The 20,016-nt window shown below is 41.1% G+C and overlaps 1 protein-coding gene across 2 annotated transcripts in view; it reads left to right on the top strand.

Moving 5' to 3' along the window:
• Positions 1 to 11,023: 11,023 nt before the first annotated feature.
• col27a1a (collagen, type XXVII, alpha 1a) overlaps positions 11,024 to 20,016 on the top strand; it is a 65,963-nt gene continuing 56,970 nt past the window's right edge. For both annotated transcript variants that reach the window (XM_031754679.2, XM_039614917.1), the window contains exons 1-2: positions 11,024 to 11,406; positions 15,421 to 15,491. In XM_031754679.2, coding sequence (XP_031610539.2) covers positions 11,354 to 11,406; positions 15,421 to 15,491 — 124 coding nt within the window. In that variant the 5' untranslated portion in view covers positions 11,024 to 11,353. The remainder of the gene's footprint in view (positions 11,407 to 15,420; positions 15,492 to 20,016) is intronic.

Here is a 20,016-nt window from a genome sequence, read left to right on the forward strand (position 1 = left end):
TTTGCATACATTTCTGGACTCTAGGAAAGTATGTGAAATTTCATGCCTGTCCATCTGGCAGATGTCAAGCTATTTCTTCCCTTTACTCAAGTGAATATTTTGACCCACTGGATTCAGCACTGCTTTTCCAAATTTCAAAACAAGCTATAATAAATCACCAAAGTCTGCAGGAGTTTGAATACATTTTTATTGCAAACCATTCAGTAGTTGTTCTGATATTCTGTATTGACCTGAAGCAGGTCGACCTGATCAGCCATGCTATCAGTGTGGCTAAAATAACAAAATAAGCTAGGAACTACATTCTAAAATCAGACCATAGGCCAAAGTTTAACTGTCTACTTAGGAAAAATACATAGATTAAGGGATGAGAGTCAGTGGCGCATCCAGAATTTTTATAGGTGTGGCCATATGGGGACCACTAAAAATATTTGGGTGGTACATCAAAAAAGAAAAAAAATCATGAAGGATATACAAAGTGACACAATCACAAGTAAATGTTTCAACTCATTTTAGGGTGTCTTCTTCTCTCTTGTGCTCATGGTTATTAAAATTATTACTAACACAGGACAGTCTTGCTGGGGGAGGGGGCTGCAATTTTGGGGGGCTAGTCAGTGCCCACACTTGGTGGCGCCCCTGACAAGAGCAGCAATGGGTGCTTATTTGTCCTGAAATAAATTAAGCACACAGTCTGATGGAAACATTCTGTTTTTCTCTTACTCCAGCCTTCTCACAGCAGTATTTTTTTTAATATCTAAATACAATGCAGGTACACACACCGTAGCTCAAGTATTATCATTACTAGTATTTATTTTGGCTTTAGAGGAAATGGTACTGTTTACTGGGTTTAACAGTCTGTTGGACTAATAGGCAGTTTGGCACTTTGGGTGTAAAGGGTCCCTGTGTTAGTCTGGCAAGATTGGAGGTAAAATATTCATAGATGACCTCCTATAAATATCTACTTTATTAAAGCACTTCTAACTATTCACTTAATGACATTAACACAAGCAAGCACATGGTTCAAAATGATTTCCGTGCAGTGTCAGGTTTCATGGTACCGTGGACTATACAATTTACGTAGATTTCCCTTTTTGTTGTGTCACTTTGGGCACTACAGCCACTTTACAGGGAACAAAAAAAGCCAAATAAGCAGGCAAAGGCTGACAAATGACCATATAAAAGTCTAGAAAATTCCAGCTTGTTGTAAAACTGCAGGTGAGCAAAACCCACCAAGGCCAACAAGGATGCTTTCCTCTACGTTTTTTCAGTACTTTCCTGGCATTTGATCAAATCTCTGCCGTTCACATGGCTCTGATTTTGATGGGAAACATCCTTCTTTTTAGTTTTAAATACACAGTGCACAGTCACAATTAAAGGTCATTAAGTTCAAGCAGAGCCATGTTTATGGGATGGGGTGGCTCCCTTAATATTTCCTACATGGAGGGTGGAACTTGTGTCAAGATGATGGAAAGCAAGTTTGGGGGGGTTGAAAAGCAGAAGGCAAGGTTTCTCTTACCAAAATGCCCCCTCTAAAAGCATATTCTCAAAAATCTCTGTGGTCTTTATCCCACCATTATGGGATATGTGGCTTGGCTTGCTTCACTACAGATCCAAATGTAAAAACATACATACATCTAAAAAGTTCATCTATTGAATCTACCAAACTCTGTAATAATATTTAATAATAGCTGAAGAATATTTAAAAGCTTTTTGAAGTTGACTTTTAAGAACAACATTGCTTTTCTGTCATCTCTTTGCTCAAATCCCCAAAACTCCTGCAGCAGATGGCCGGCACACCCTGAGTCTGGAAGTCTCTTCATGTTAAAAGGGAGCTCTTCCTCCCCACTGTCGCCAAGAGAATACACACAAAGGGTTGTCACATCATTGGGGTTTACTTTCTAATATTGTGAGGTTATTGCAGGGATGTATAATATACATATAACTGAACTAAAAATATGTTAATACAGATTAAATGTTATTATCATTTAGCTAAGCTTTTTGATGTCTCCGGGAAAGTGATGGGGAAAAATGGTGAAGGAATCTGATAAAACTGTAAAGTTATCAAGTATAATAGACTGCTAGCTTTTTCACACGAGCGGTGCAGCACCAAACATTGCAAAATATTGCCCAACAGAGGCAGATTTGAGAATGCAGATGACCAGGTTGGCTGTAACAGACATTAAACAGTCTTTGCTCTCCCAGCTCCCAAAGTGCAAACTCTGTGTAATGGGCTGATGTAAGAACAGAGGTAATAGGCTGAGCATCATGTCTGCTTCCTCCTGCACGCTCTATCTAGGCATCGACTTCACTTAAACCAGACACAATATTCCCAGTGATGACAGCTGACAGAATCAGGATCTTCTGCTATGTGAGAAAGAGCAACAAAATCCCGTACACGTGTGAAAGTAGCTAAGAAGAAATGATCATGAACTGACATGCACCTTGCTGAATAAAAGATGTCTTCCTTTATTTTCTTTGTTTAAAATAAAGCAGTTCAATCCTTCCCCAATAAGAACTACTCATACAAAGACCTTCAAATACCGGAATAAAATGAAGCCCAAGAAACACAGAAAAACAAGCATGTTTTTAGTGGCTATCTCTACTCTTTTACATCATATAAGCCTTCTCATTGCTTGCCAGAGGAAATGAAATGTTTATTGTATAACCCTTAGGGCTTTTCTGCAGAGAAAGTTTTGATGGACTTAAAGAGAGGATAAAGCTTTTCCCCTCTCCTCTCCAAACTTGGCTTTCTCCCGTGACATGTGAGAGGCACGAGGTAGAGGTGGGGTCACAGATATAGTAGAGTTAACATTGACGGCACAATGAGGACTCTGCCAGTATCCCATACAGGTCTTGACCTGTACCCTCCACAGGATGTGACTAAGCAGAGTCCAGGTCCATTTGTCCAAATAAGACCTTTTCCACACCTGTGACACCTCTGAAGCGTGTAAATCTTCTTGACCTCTGTATGCCATCGTGGTTTTTGATTAATAAATCCTAAATCTGTTTGGTCTCTCACTTTGATGAAGACGGCTTACCTAAGGGCTTGATCTGCTACAGGAAACCTAATTCAAATGTCTGAATAGCAAATTTTGAAAGAAAAAAACAGTCTTCTTATCTGTAAGTCTTGAGATATCTTAGAGATGTCATTAATGGAAAGCCCAGTGCTTCAGGCTAAGAGGGGTACAGTAAGCCGCATATTGCTGTGTAAGGACACTGCGCTCCAAGTTAGGGACTTTTTAATAAGAAGGAGTATTCGGTTTGGCCACGCTAATGGTAATGGCTTGTGTCACGGTCCGGAAGAGGAAGTCATCTCACTGGTGTGGACAGGACACAGGGTCATATGGCTCCGTTACTCGTGTCTATAGGAAAAATTCTCCAATTTCCTGAACTCATTGCAGCCACAGTGAGTCAGATGATATCCAGCTATCAGGACCATCTGAAAGAGATTCCCAGGCACAGTCACTGGCCTCTGAAAGTTTGGCTTTACAGAAGAGTTTGAAGGTTAACATACACATGCACAAAAACACACAAAGTTTTATGTACGATGCAGCTGCGCAGAAACGTGTATGTTGCTTATATCACCCTGTACAGACTCACACACAGTGTCACACACAGTCTTCAATCATTGTGCTCAGTCCTACTGAACTTTTATCAAATGCTCTAGTGGTCTCTGTCTGTTAGTGCAACAGTTTAACACTTTGGGAAACACCAAATTGCTTCCCAGTAAAACTTTTGTCTATTAGAAAAGTGTGAGGGACTTTTACTGGACTCTACTAGTTCTTTAATGCTCTAAGAATTTAATTAGCTAGCAAAAACTGGGAACAGTTATCAAATTACCACATCATCATGTCTTCATAGTTTACATGTTATACTTGGCTTGTTAATCCACTCAAAACAGTTTCAAATCAGTCTGCATGTTAGCAACTCAAAGCTTCAGCTCTCTCCACAAATTTTCTATAGGATTGGGGTCTGGACACTGGCTAGGCCACTCCATGAGCTTCTTCTTTAGCCACTCTTTTGTTGCCTTGGTGATTTGTTTTGGGTCCTTGTCATGCTGGGAGACCCATTGACTACCCATCTTCAGTCTTCTGCCTGAGGGAAGTAGGTTCTTGTCCAAGATTTTATGGTACATGGTCTCGTCCATTGGCCCCTCAACTGTGAGTCATCCTGTACTCCTGCAGAAAAACAGCCCTGAAGGATAATGTTTCCACCTCGCCACAACACCTTCTCCCAAACCTTCTCTGGCTGATTTAGATGTTTACTGGTGAACTTAAGATGAGCCTGTACATGTGCCTTCTTGAGCAGGGGTACCTTGAGGGCGGTGCAAGATTTCAATCTATTGGTAGTGCATTACCAGTGCTGTCCTTTGTGACTCTGGTCCTAAGTGTCTTTAGATCATTAAAAAGCTCTTCCTGTTTTGCCTCATGGGGTGATCAACCTAAACCCATGTTGGCATTAAAATTAAATTACCATAAAAATTAGAGACTATTCAGCTCTTTGTAACTGACCAAACTCGCAAATTGAACAGAAGATCAAATAATTAATTAAGTTCGCCTCTGTAAGTCTCACAAAAAAAGTAAATATTAGCTTGTTCCTTAAAAACTACTATAATGACTGTACCAGGCTACATTAGGGAAATGTATGCACTCAGTCTCCTTCTCTTGAGGGAAACAGTTGGGTAAAAAAAACATGGAGGCTCGGCTCACCTGAATAATCTGAGATAGTAATATGTATGTGCACCCTTGCCATGCTTATGGTGTAGAGACATGAATCTGTTATGCAGCCACACTGTGGGGATTCGTCGTCCTCTTGACAGCAGTAAGCAACTCCTCATGATGAAAATTTGAAGGTAAAGACCTGGTTTAAGGTTTGGACACGTCAATATGAAGGGAGTGTTTTTGAGCGTAATGTCACCTGAAGTAATAAAAATATCACTCTGTGTGTGTGTGTGTGTGTGTGTGTGTGTGTGTGTGTGTGTGTGTGTGTGTGTGTGTGTGCGTGCGTGTGTGTTTGTATATGGAAAGGAAGGTGGGAGTGAGTGAGGAGAGTCGTGGAGCAGTAGCTGAAGTGAAAGACCATCTGTTCAGAGGGATCTGGGGTCTGAGGGAGCAACACTTCCTGCACACTTTTGAAATATGTTAGAGTGATGGCGACAGAAGAGTTACCCCCAAACCAAAACCTGAGCCCCCAGTGATTACTACTGGTCTACCTTGACTATCAAAAACATACTGTGTAGTATATTCATTTAAATTAAAAATTTACCACCTTGCTTTGCGTTAATGTCCTTCTGTTCCTGTTACTTTGTTTTTAACTTTAATAGCTAACCTTTACACCTTTTCATTGGAAATGTTTCAGGAAGGAGACAGCAAGGATGATGGGGGGGGGTGGGGGGAGCCATCTCTGGGATGCAGAAACACTGAGCCTGGTGTAGGACACAAATCCATGGGGGGAGAGAAGTCCGCATCATAATGACCAAGCCAAATATTTGTCTAGTCCATATTCTGCGAGCATAATGAAGTCCTTTTACAGGAGGCATCACTGGAATCTGGACACTGATTTTATGCCAGGGAGAGCAGGTTTCACTAGGCCCTGCTGTTTCTACTTAGGCTACCCTGGTCTCTGGTGGCCCAATCCAAACTCAATACAGAGCCTTGTGTCCAGAATAAGAATGAATTATGGTCCTGTTTTACAGATGATAAGTACTGAATCGGAAATTGAAGCTGGATTTAATCAGGAGATGAATTGCACACTGAGGTGGGATTTCATTATAGACAGAATTGAATAAGAACTTGCTTTGAATTTAAAATAAGAGCTTGTCCAACTCTACATGCTGTCAGGGTCTGCTGTTTATGAAGGGAGGAGCTTGAAATGTGGAATTTCACAGTGCCCAATTGAGCCAAACACATATCTAAAACCCTGCATACCTGTGCGCATACTTACAGTGGGTACAGTATATTTTCTATGCTTATACCCAGGTGTGGACTAAGTCATTTGTACTTGCTCCAAAAACTGTGTTAAGAATGAAAACAGGAAAAAGCTTTGCTGCCAATCCTACTGCACCATTTCCAAATTACTTTTACAGGTTAGCAAGCATTTTCTGTTTTAGAGTTTCTCATAAAAGCATACACTGGGAATTGCTAGACATGAAGAGGGGCCACTTTCTTTGAAGTGTACAAAGTACATTTTTAAGGCAAAAATCAAATAAAGACAATAAAAAAACTGAAAACGTTCACTTAAAGTGTTAAGTTTTCAACATGTTGGTCTGTCCCACAACTGGACTGTTTTGTACTATCACAACAGTTGAACATTCACTGTGCCCTACCTGCATAAAGTAAACATGAACACAGACAGGTGGGCTTGCTGGTGATCATAGTGGCACCATAGATTGCATATAGAGGTCTTTTTTGGAGCTAAGGTTGACCATATTGGAATTAGAGGGTGGGGTGTGCTAATTTATACCTAATAGCTATTAGCTAGGGAGATCCGAAATGTTTTTGTACCAGGCTGAAAACATGTTTATTTCTGTTGAGAAGCTTTTTTGCTATGCTTAGGCTTAGACAGCCTCAAGTGGCACTTTGAGGAGCTTTGGCATTTGCACTTTGTCTTCATTTTTCAGTTACACCGGCTGTCACTTGAGTGGAGAATTTGACAGTTAAAAAGCTTCACATCTTTCAAAGGAACGGGTAGTTTGAAGAGGAGCAAGTGTATTAGACTTTGTTGCCACAAGTAAGTACATATCATAAAACAAGCACTTGATTTTAAAGGAGAAGGTCCTCTTCCACAGAACTGTTCATTCATCCAGCCATCCATCTATTTTCTGCCAGTTATCCATGTCCATATTCTAGGGGTAGCAGTCTAAGTAGAGATGCCCACACCTCCTTCTCCACAGTAACCCTCTCCAAGTTTTTCAGGAGGGACCCCGGGCTGTTCCCATGACAGCTGTGAGATGTAATCTCTCCAGTGTATCCTGCGTCTGCCTCAGGGTCTCCTTTCGATAAAACATGCCTGAATCCCTTTATCTAGGAAGCACACAGGAGGGATATTAATTAGATGTTCAGACCACCTAAACTGCGCCTTTCAATGTGGGAGCGTAGCAGATCTATTCAGAGTTCCTCACCAATCACCAAACTCCTGTCCCTATCTCTCAGGTAGAGACCTGATGCCGCGCCACTTATACCTGCAGTTTCGCTCTTTTGGTCACTTATCCAGAGCCACAAGAACAGGATAGACAAAGTAAGCTCTAGAGAGGGCCTTTCTAGAAAGAAATATTAAGATGCTTTCAATCTCAACCTTTCAATCTCCAACCAGTTGGATGCCACTAAAACCTACACTGTGGTACTTTAAAAGATCATTATAGGTTGTTTCTCCTGCCCCAAAGTTATCAGTTATTAAAGATTAAAGATTTCCAGTTATAATGTGAAATTGGCATTTCACATATGAAACCACAACATGACATAAAGACAGCCTTTATCTTTTGATGAAACTTTTTACAAGATGTTTAAGTTTTTGGAGTCATATTTGATTAAGTCATATTTGTATAATTATGATTAAGGAACTGACCTCACAGCCCATTGTTCCTTCAGTGGGCTGGTTTCAGTCATTATGCAAATGTACTGTTTATAAGGTTTGGGGAAACCTGCAGTCAGCTGAGACTGAAGAAGTCACTTGGATGAGTGACGAAACGTTTCTCCCACAAAACGCTACGTCCAGATGAACAGATTCAACTTTTGGAGAGTCATATTTGACTTTACAGTTGTCCTGCTTTCTGTTCAGACGCTGTGTGATCGTGAACCTTATGTCTGGAGTGATAAAGCTGCAAATATTGGAGGACAGTGTCAAAGGCATTATGTAAGATTAAATGTGCATCAGCTTAAGAGAGGTCTAAATCTAAACACAAAATACAGTAAGAAAATTGCAAACACTGCAGAAATCTGTCTAAAAACACCACATAGTGTGGAAACTTCCTTCATCTTTCACACTTCAATAAGTGCAGATCTATGTGGTGTTGACACTCTAGCCTAGCCAAGCCTGAGAGCCTGCCCCCTAAAGAGCTTGTCTCCCCCAGCAGGTTATTCTGGTGTTATTATGAGAACTCAACATGCTCATTATGGTTGTGGCACTGTTTTCAGGGTGGCTGTCAACACTGGTGTGCCAACACTGGAAATGCTTGTGGTGAAGGACTGACAGGGACAGAGAGAGAGAAAGAGAACAGAGACACGGATGGAGGAGAGCGAAGGAGGCAGGGAGGGGATTTAGGAGACAAAAGAGAAGAAGATAGATGCGTTAGCGTGGGTCGACGGTGACAAAGACAAAGACAAATGTGACGAGAAATATAAAGGAGCCAAAATGGGACTGAGAGGGGGGCAGAAAATCACTGCAGAGAGGAGCTTGTTTGACTGCTTGTCACCTCCCAGTGCATCACCAAACCATCCCTACACAGGAAGGAGACAGAACCAGGAACACAAACAAGTGGATAGAACCACCTGTAAAGGAAAAACACAAACCACAGAGACACTCCACACACACAAGCATTCGCATACTCATACATACACTCATACATTCCTTTTATGAACAGTCTTCTTGTGTGCAGGGGAACTGAGAGAGACAGCACTGTCTGGTAAACGCCACCAACTCCATAACCTCTGCCACTGCCCGCCATGAAAACACACCTACACTGAGGTTGCTGTCTTTGCAGTTTAATTATTCGTTTGGTGACAACAGGTTATTTTAATGCTCCAAAAACATTACCGTTGAGCTATTTAGCTAGCATCTTACCCATATCCTTTTAATTCCTTGAATTTGCTAATGCATTGTGACAAATGAAATTAACATCCCAGAGCTTTTCATGTGTCATCTGACATATTTTCATTACATAAGTGTTCGGTCACCTGGAAGCCATTCTACACACGCTGCTTATGTAAAACAGCAAGACCTCTCGGATAAATATAAATCACGAAAAACATGTGGACACCCAACTAAACCTAGCGCCTAATTTTCTTAGCTTTTAACCTGCTGTATTGGCTTTTTGTGTGTATTTACAGTATAGCTCACTGTAAACACTGATATCCAAATAGGCTGTGCTGCTGTTTCCCTTGCCGTGCATCAAAGAACAGTCTTGTGTCCTCACTAGGCCCAGGCTGCAATTTGGGCTCAAGGCGTGGCCCGGCACCCATTGGGCTGTGTCCGCCCTGCGTACCAGTAATGACCCCTTCCCTATGGGGAGCGTTTGATCTGGGCTGCTTGTGTGCTTCAGCAAGACCTATTTCTGGAGCGTGGGGGGGGATAAAGGGAGCTTTCAGACGTGGTGCCAATGACCATAATTAAGCAGCTTTAAGGGGTGGCAGCGAGCGCGCTAGCAAGTACAGAGTTTGTAATTTGGAAGAAGGGGGCAGCGTCGCTGTGGCTCATTGGAAGTACATGGGAGGGTCGGGTGGCACCCAGTTCTGAAACACAAGGCACGGTGTGTGTAAAAAGGACTGCAAAGAGGATTTTAATGACTTGCATCCATTAGCACCCACCCCAGAGGCTAGCTGACCAACAGCTTATGGCTAAAATGAGGGGAGATCACCATGTGTTTTACACACAAGCAGTCAGCTTCAGCCTAACAGAGTGTCATTTAAGGTGACCTTTTTAACTGGTCAGTCAGCCACTAATGGTTCAAAGTCACTGACATCTTTAGCCTCATCAGCTAATTGTTTATCCTCCAACTTGGCTCTGTGGAGCATTCATCTGAGTGCTTGGATTCATTCATTCTGATTTTAGAAATTAAAGTTGGTATTTTAGTGATAAGATCAGAAATTATCCAAATATTCCCTTTAAATTGATTTAATTACAAGCAAAACACGACTGCTAAAAAAATATTATTTGGAGAATGAATTTATATGATGGGATAAGGCCCAAGTACTGTAGAGTTTCTCAGAAATGAACAAATGCACCCAAATAGCAAAACAATAGAACAAAAACATTTTTTGTTGCTCAGCAGAGTTATGGTATCCATGCAGATATCTTTGGACGTATTTGTGAGAATTCCTTCGTATTTTTGCCTCAGCGCCTATAAATTGGACGTGGATTATCTCTAAGGATAATCCACAGACTTTGCAGTGAACTGTTTTCAATGGCAGCACCTTCTGCTGAAGGCAGTGTATTTCTTGGACTCATTTGGTTTTGAACAGTTTTGAAAGGAACTTAAAATATCATGTCAAATGTTCATGTACGTGTTAATGAAACACCTCAAACAGGTGGCGGGTGGTAATTACTGGCTCACGGTCCCTGTGGGGTGGTCTTGGCCGGCCTTATCCTTGATCAGGCCGTGACCCCTGTTAAGGTAATGGGTGTTCATCCAGGTGCTTCTCCATTAACACGTCTCTAACATCATGGGCAAAACCAGCGTAAAAACAGTTGTCTTATTTATAAATTTAAAAGAAAAATCTCTGCAAACTGGCCCAAGTTTACTGAATAAGTGAACTGAATAAAGACAAAGACATCTTTCCAGCCCGTGATTATCTACATTTTAAATATTATCTTCTGGTTATTGCTCAGTTGTTAATCATAGCTCTTTCCAAACCTCCCCTTACATTTTCCCAGTTTTTACTCCTTGGGGAGTTATGACACACTCGCCAAGTTTACAGTCATAGAGCTGTTATTTACCGTTAGCACTTTTCTTGGGAAAATCCAGAGCTTGGCCATATCAATTTTTCCATACATTGCAGGGCAATGTGATGGATAAATTAAAATAATGATAATAATAATAATAATAATAATAATAATTAAGCTGTAGGCGCCCCTTTCTGGCACTTTCTAGTGAAGTCCTCCCCATCGTGTCACCGTGCTTCATTCATATGGTTAGCCGGTGCTTTGGATTTGGGGTAAGATCCTTGTGGCCACCCCCTGAGAAGGCGTGTAGTTGCTCGATGCAACCGCTGGGCTTGTAACTTGACACCTGGCCGTGCGGTGCATTTGCCATCGCTTTACCCACAGAAAGCCTATTTAAAAAGGAAAGGGATGAGTCCAACGCTCCTGACTCCGTAACCCCCTTTCAAAAGAACCCAGCTTTCGCTCTCCCTCTCTCTCTCTGGCCGCGCGTCCCTCCAAACTGGATCGGCATAAATGAATGAAACACAAGGGAATATCGACAGACAACCACACAGGAAAACTCTCTGTCAAAGCAGCCTGTCAGGAGGAATTTATACTGGACTTGACAGGCAATTCAACATGAGTTTTTTCCTCTGGAACTTCACCTCAAGCTTGTCAAATGCGTAAAGCGGCGACCGGTGTCTTTTTTTGCCCCCCTTGCAAAGGAGTCACACTGTGATTAAAGGATCAGGTTTTTGACTGCCAGGACAAATGAATACAAATGAATTTAGGCACCCGAAGGAGAGATTGCAGAACCTCTCGTCTAGACACAAAGTAAGTGACATTTGTTATCATTGTTTTATTTTATTTTAACGACTTTTTTGTGTTTTGTGAACGGGAATATTCAAAACATGATGTGTAGCGAATAACAGTTTAAAGACCTGGATGCCTCCATGTGCGTACCTGATGATGTACCGGCTGGCTGTTGTCCAGCTCACAGTGAAGAAATGATGTCCACATGGGGACTGCTGAGTTTCTGAATGGGGTCTGTTTGGACCATGGGTGTAATTTGTCATTTGCATGGAATACCAAACAACTCCATTCTTTCGGATCTACCTCCTCTTTATCGGTTCTTACGTGAAAAAGCCGGTTCATTCGGACGCAGTTTGCGTAGGTCGTGTTTAATATCCGCACATATCGTTGCGTTGTTGTGTTTATTCCTGACAGAAACGCAGTTCATTGACGTGACTGGAAGGTTTTTGTTTGTTTTTTTGGCAAATCTACACATGTTGCCTGGTGGACCTGTGCCAAATAGTGTTCACTAAAGTGACTCATCTGACAAAGCAAGCAAATTAGGGAATCATTCTTACCCATAAAGTTTCATGAGAGGTCCATCAGCATCCACTAAGCTGTTTGGTAGATTTTGTAGGCATGCTTTTCATGTTTTTCCGTTTACGCGTTCCCCACATGGCACTTTTACGAAGGCTAAATAAAGGGATACTTTTTTAATGGTTAAAAAACGTTTTTCCCAAACAAACAAGCCTAAACGAACGCATACGTTTCTGCGACAGCCTTAATGTATTTAATCAAACATCTGCAACCGATATGAGCTTTACTAGAATGTGATATAAATTACAGATGTTTTATGGACGTGTTTACAGCATAGGTCTCCACAGACAGTAAGTACACATGGGAGCAGTGCAAAGCCGTCTGTACTACACTGCTGACTTTTTGGTGAAGTTCATGCAGCAGCCTAATGTTGCTGAGCTCAGATGCCATCCATTGATCCATATTTTTTTTTTTTCATTCATTTGTGCACGCAGGCGCCATTCTAACCTCATTGAGTACTGAACAGCTGGTTTATTTGACAGATTGCTGGCGAGATAGTAGCCATACAGTCATTTAGGGAGTAGGAAAGTCCGGACAGTTGACCCATCGGCTGCTCGTTTTTCATTAAAATAAATTGGCGCAGGTTGTGTCGGTTTATCACACCTACCTGTCGCGCGTAAAGAAACATGGCTTTCAAAAGCTTTACCTCCTCACTGTGTTAGTCACGACTCCACGGCGCTACGACTGCATTATTATGGACTGTGATGAAGTCGAGTCTGTCTGTCTGCGATGTGTGCAGAGAGTTTCATTCTCTATGTGTCCACTTGGTGTCTCCCTTCGTGTCCCGTTCTTTACTTTTCACACGCAATCAATCCTCAGCAATGGATGATTTTTTATCCTTGAAATCAAACTGAAAAGATGACGTTTTAAAAATGATTAATTGATGACTCATTGACCAAAGCATTGATTAACTGCAGTCCCTTCCAAAATCCAACTCAGATCTTGAGTACTCTGTAGAACAAGGTGTGGATTATTTGAAAAACTGTCTGAAGTGAGCTATTAGCTGACTGCAGGGAGAAAAGTGGATTGACACTCTTACACCCTCCTCCTCATCATCAGCCCTTGTTAGTGTCAGCTCATCCACAGGAATTTTCCACCGTGTGTGAATGTCAGTTTGTGGTCAGGGGGAAGGATCACCTTTGGGAAATCCTTCAAGAGAATCAATAAGAAGGCCAAAATTGTAAATAGAAATGGAAACTACACTGGCCTTTCTGTGTTTTTCTTTTTCTTTTTTCCCTCTATAACTGCAGACAGGTTGGTGCTTCTGTGTATATGTTGTCTAAGAACACAGTGGAAATATTAGGAGAACATATCGTAGAAGAGAGGATATTTACTGAAAGGAAGTCTGAAATTCGCAGATTAATGATACAGATTTTATAATGAGGAATACCTTTTTGCCACTTAGGGAACTGTACAAAGATTGCAACAGTTTCTATTCACTCATTGTCTCACGCTTGCCAACAGTTTATCGCTCTGTTAAATTGGTTGTTGATCTCTTACGCCATTGTTTTTCTTAAAATGGCAGATTTTGGGCTAATCACTTCTTAATCTGGAGATAAAGATGTTATTAGCAGTGCATGGCAGTTTTTTCCCCCATTCTGGGACTTCATAGTATCACAACACAGTATGTGTGTTAGGCTGCCTAATGCAGTGGATGACTTAGGAGGAGGGATTGCTCATCCAGTCTGTATTTTGTCCACTCAGCTTAGGGAAGAATCCCCTCAGGGAGTCATGTCATAGCTCGCTGTTGCAGTATGAAAACCACACCAGACAGGGTCAGCATACAGATGTCAGTTTATTTGATTTAAATATCCACTGCATACAAATCCCCCTTCAGCACAGCCACCTTCAAATGCTCCACACAGGAGAAAATCCTAACCTGTCAGATGCCTTTCAAAAGCCCCCTCTCCTAATGAAAATCTAAACAAGCTACTGAGAACTTTTAATGTGAAAAGCCAAAGAAAATGGTGCTGTTTCCTAGGAAACCCGGTCCAGTTTCCACAGATGTAAACAGCCCGAGGAGTAGAATAAAAGTTGTCGGGGCTGCAGTAAAAATCTCAGCATTCATGACTCATTTTCAGAAAGCAGATCTCTCCCTCCGCTGATAAGACACTGAGTCACACAACTCCACACACATACACACACAGAGACACACAAACACAAACACATCCTGAGTAACCACAGCCAGCTGTGTGTGTGGATGAGTGTGATGACGCTTTATTAGCAACTAGAGGATGGAAGGGTTGGAGACACAGACACCACAAACATGGACGTGAGCACACCGTTGCACACGTGCATTCAGATACACACACACATACACACTGGTTAATGCTGAGGCTGTAGAATTGTTTCTGAAGAGAGGCAGACACACGTTCTTGTCTGGGCTAATGTAAATCGCTCAGCTTATGCAACAGTCACCGTCTTTCCCACATTTATGTATTTGGAGCCCTGTTTGCCTACTGTGGCCCACCAGCAACAGCTGTTATACACATTTCCTCCTCCAGTGTGTGTGTCTGTGTGTGACCATGTGTGGCTGGATGACCTCCAGCGGTAAACAGTGGTTCCCCCAGGCTGTCACCAGATCTCGGACCCCTACTGGGATCTCAGTCCACTTGCCAGTCAGTTACTTTAAGTTATGCTGCACACCTGGATGCGGTGAGGGTGCTGAGAGACATTTTGTTTTTGTTTTTTTCTGCACGTGTGTGTGTATGTATGAGCACATGTGCATGCACGTTTTGTTGGTTTTGGGAGTCTACTACAGTATTTTTGTCTCAGAAACCACAACTTAAAGCTGTGCGTTCCTGTCTTTCAGAGAGATAGAGGCTCGCTGAGATCTAAGTGCTTTAGCAGACTCCTGCTCGTGCCCTCCTACTATAAACCGTTCTATCATTATTAAACAATATGTTAAGGCATGCCTCCTATGGTCAAATGCAAATAATTACATTCATTAATACTACTTTTATGTCAGGGTTGAGACAGGTGTCCAATATATCTGTAAATTGAGATTTCTGGATTCGTTACATGCTGGAATAAAGAATTTTGCATTCTCATGTTGTGACTATTACCTTTGACTTGTTAGACTGTTTGACCATCAGGGACCTAAACGTAGGACTGGACTACCTCTAGAAGCAATTTGAGGCTCTGCAGTTACCTTGGCAACACCTCCAAGTAGTTATTTGGGGTTAATGAGGCCAAGGCCCTATCTAAATGAATGGGGAGAGAATTATATCTTTAATGTTAATGGTAAAAAAATGAAGTTTCTGGCTTTATTTATGACTCAATTCATGGTGCCAATATGATCAACATCTCTGCCTTAGCCAGCAATCACATTTGATTGATTGATCATGGTATGGATACAGTTAGTGAGGAATAACTATGAGAAAAAGAGTTAAATAGTTGTCTGTCCAATGCCACGTGATTGTTGCCTCTCTCTGACATCCTTCTCTTCTCTTCTTCCAGGAGAGCCCTATTGTTCTGTACCATTTTATACTGTACTTGTTACCTGGGACTTACACAAGTACCCTCTGAAGGTAAGGTTTCCACACTCACCTCCACATACTGCACTTTCTGACCTCTTTTGTTTGTGCTGGGAAAAAAAACTCTGTAAAACTCTGTGAGGAACACTGGTGAGATTTTGCAGTTATTCTTTGCCTTTTTGGTCATGGCCCAAGCACATAAACACTTTGCTAAGAGAATTGGGCCAGCCGTTGCCATAACAACAGGTGTTGAGTAAGCTAAGTCCAAGGATCTAGGGAGTGATCAGCTCAACGATTCAACGATCCAATGTTGACCATTAATCTAAAAAAAAAAAAAATGTAAAACCTCATGTCAGTCAGAGGTTAAAGTCAAAATTTTGTCTGGACAGCTGCACTGCTGAAGAACCCACTTAGCAAAGCATTTTTAAAGTCTAATATTTTTCACAATGTGTAAAAGGGCAAAAGGGAAAAGTTTGACGATGTGAAACGTGTACTAGAATTTGGAGATGCCTAAACCAGGAGTTTGCCTCCACTTTGCAGAACGTTTTATACAGTTAATTCAGTTTTATTCATACTTTATTTATATAGCACGTATTTACAAAGCATTTAGCGAGATGTGCCTTATTATTGTGCTCAGCTCTTTTGCAGACACTTTTCATCTACTGTAGACATCCTACTCCGCAGCAAACAGCAGACTGAACAGTTACAGGCTTGCTGGTCAATATAGTCAAGCATTTAGCAGCTATTTAAGGCACTGGTATTGACCAAAAATACTGCATAAGGGCTTTGATGAGGCAAGCAGAGTCATTATCCATTATCCATTATCCATAAATGCAGGACGTTAAAACATTTTCAGCTGATTGCTAACAGGCTTGCCTTTAACCGAGATGTTAAGTCAGTGTTACATTCACAATTTTGCATCCAAGTAGCCTTAAAAGTCAGTTATTGCAGATTTAATTGAAAACGTTGAGTGTGTTTCTGTTTGATCTCCTTTTGGTACCATTTGGAGGTTTCCTCTGATGATGAGTTATCGATACAGTCCAGTGAATTGGCCCCCCTGCTCTAGTCATTAAGATTGAGACTGACAGCACACAGACTTCAGTAGGCCCGACAAAGCAGTGACTGAAAACTGATGGCCGACAAAACCAAATGTCATTTCAGTTCATTACATCAAGGCTTTTCCACAGTCACAGCTCTGCAAATAAGCCTTTGAAAAGCTGACACCTGTTCTTTAAAGTGTCTGGTGTTGACAATTAATATAACATAACAAGTCTCGGTGGCGATAATTCACCAGAGGTGTAAAATTTAGTAGTCAGACCTAATAAAGTTAGTTGGACATGTTTGGCTCCTTTTTTGAAAGCTGAGATTAGTTTTTAGGCTCACTTTCAGCCACTAATTAGCCTTTTTATTCAGTAAAGAGTCTCTGTATTGAACTGTGAAATGCAATCAGCCTGTGAGGAACTCACTGTCCCCTGGCACACGGATACCTCAGTGCAGCCTAAGACTCCTTTTGGAGGCCAGAGTCAAGGATTAAGTTGTATATTGAACACTGACATGAGTTTATTAGGAAAAAATGTTGCATTTTTTTCTGCAGTGGAACAAATTTCAAAACTAAAATGTAAAAGGGGAACAGCCAGGTAATGATTATGGTGAACAACATCCACATTTGCACGTCATCCCTCACTTTCATTCTTGAGTTTCCAAATCATATTACTCCCCATTCAGCTCTCCATCCTTGTCTGTGTGTCTCTCCACATCCAAATAAAGGTAAATTGCCAGAAGGTTGAGGAAAAACAGGAAAATTCCAGACAAACCATGTTTTACCATGTTCTGTCCCTTATCTAAGCATTGATCATAAGGCGAAGACTTAGTTGTACGTTTTAAACATATTCAGTAGTCTAATAAGTGACGATTCCAAATATGATATTCAGGGAATTCAGGCAATATATTGCTGTGTTGGTGATTGGGGATGATGAGGAAATATCATAAACTATTGTAAACTAGCACAAACCGGCCAAAAAGGGATTATTTCAGTATAAATCAGTGACTTCATCCTCTACAAGGGATACGATCAGAGAAGAGAGCCTTGGACTTTCACTCTGTCCTGTTTGAGTGAATTGGCACATTGCGAGACTATAAACTCTGGCCATGTGTTAAACATGCATCTGCTCAGACACTTACAGTATGCTTTATATCTGAGACTGTGCTGTTAATTTATGCCTCTGTAACAGTAGAATAGAAGAACAGGAGACAATGTACAGAACAGATAGAGGTAATGCGCCCGCCTGCCTCATTGCCAAGTTCCTGTTGTCCTTTAATGCATCAGAGACCACACAGAGAGCAAAATACACTATGTGAATATTATTCCTGTTTTATAAAGCTCTAATGGTTTGAACTAAAGGGAAGTCTTACACCCTTATACATAGCACATAAGGACCATAAAGAACTTGTTGTATAGGAAAAGCAATCAGCGGAGAAAGAGTCGTTTAACTCAAGGTTCTGTTTTGAAGTAAGAGTTTGCATTTGTTTAATGTCAAAGTTTTCTAAACCTCTTTCTCTCTCAGCTCAAATATTCCTTCAAACTTTCCCTGCAATTATATGTATTTTCAAAGTCTGGGGCCCAACAGTTTAATAAAGCAAGCCTTGTATTATAGAAAGACAAGCATGTCATTCAAGTCCTCGCTCTCTATAGTTTACCAGTGCAGCACATCCCAGCTGTCTTTCCCACTTTTTCTGGTATCTCATCAACACTGCTTTTCCATGGATTCTATACACATGTCCCCATTAGACAAGCCCCAGTGACCACAGGTCAGAGTGAGCCCGCAGACAATAAAAATGGTGAGGGGCCTAGGTCTGAGATCACAGGTCACGGAGAGAATGAGGGCTGTGGGACTACTGAGACTGAAACTCTGAACAGAGAGTCAAAGTTGGCTGAAAGGTTGGAAACTGTGCTCCGAGCTCTCGAGTTGAGAGATGTTGTACTCACTTGTGGTTTCTGTGGCCATGTTCTGAATGTCCACGCTGACTACATACTGATGAGAAGGACAGAGACGAGATGGGAAAGAGGTTACATGATGACGCTGATGTCATTTAGTTCATTCCCTCGAAAATTAAAGGCTTAAACACAAAGAGACACAAAGAAATAGTATAGCTGACATTGTCAGCACGGGAACATTAGCTTACAGTACAGCATGCAAGCATTAATATGAACAGAGATTAATAAAAATTCTGCCACCAGATGAATAAAATGTGTGTCTCAAACACTCATTTGCAACAAACACATATTTGTCAGCATTACACAGCATGCAGTGACCTCGCTTTTGCTTTTCAAGTGCGTTGGCTAGGTGGCTACTAAGAAAGGATTAGGTCCTCTGGCCTGCTTGTACGTTCCTGGTACTGGCTGGATGCTTTAGCCTTGGCCCACCTGCAGTGAGTGCAATGCTTAATTGGTTTAGCATTCTATTTTTTATGACCATATATCCATTCTTTTCTGCTCTATATAACCAAACTTTCATTTGAGGTTTATGGGGTCCAGAGGAAAGACAAAGTTAGGATAATAGGCATGCACTGGGAGAGGTGTTTTGGTTTAACTGCAACACATTTGGATTGTCTTATCAAAGGATTTCTAATAATTCCTGTTGAACGTTTGACCTTTTAAAATCTAATCACAGTAAGCTGAGATGAATCTCTATGAGTTTTAGTGTTATAGGGTTCAGTAAGGTTTTAGATTACTGGCAAAGATCCACATTATATTTCACTGTGAGTGCAGCACAGAATGTGGTGTACACACGCTGCCCTTGTGCGACACTTTAAGCTGTTCAAGGCATCGCAAAAGCCAGACATACTGGAGCAATGTGAATCAGCAAAGCCACTGACATTTGAAGTAGACCTCTGTGCTGTTCAGCAACATCCGCCCACTAGCGGAGGAGGAAACAAGATTGCTACATACTCCTGCCTGTCTGGACATAAATTTATTTTGGCCTAAAGTTGCTCTCAACCACCTACAGAAGCACTATGTGCTCAAAGTCTGCTGAGTTCATTATTGTTTTGATTTCTTTCTTTCTTTTTGCTTATCTCTTCACCCTTCAGTGTTTAATTCAATTCAATTCAATTCAATTTTATTTATATAGCGCCAAATCACAACAAAAGTCGCCTCAAGGCGCTTTATATTGTACAGTAGATAGCACAATAATAAATAAGCTACAGTATTTTGTAAACTGCTGCATTATGGACGTGATGCAAGCCTCTCATAGCATAAGAGTCTTTAGTTAAAGCAAAACTTTGGAAAAGTGAAATGTTTTGCACCAAATTCTTATGCAAGTACTCAAATTGTCTCATTGGGTTTTAAATTATTTTTCCACTACCATTTAAAACATATTATCTCTACAAATGTGTGCCATGTTAAGGACACAAATTACAGTAAAAGTTTAAAACTAGTCCAGATTCTCAGTGTGTTCTCTTGTAGTTCTTGCATGATGTTTGATTTATATTTCTAAAGTTTCCTATGTTGTTTATTTTATCTTGTTCCTGATGATTACCAGGTACCAAAAATATGAGATAATAATAACCGTAAACATCA

This window comes from Oreochromis aureus, linkage group 7 (genome assembly GCF_013358895.1).
Source record: "Oreochromis aureus strain Israel breed Guangdong linkage group 7, ZZ_aureus, whole genome shotgun sequence".
Classification (NCBI taxonomy): domain Eukaryota; kingdom Metazoa; phylum Chordata; class Actinopteri; order Cichliformes; family Cichlidae; genus Oreochromis; species Oreochromis aureus.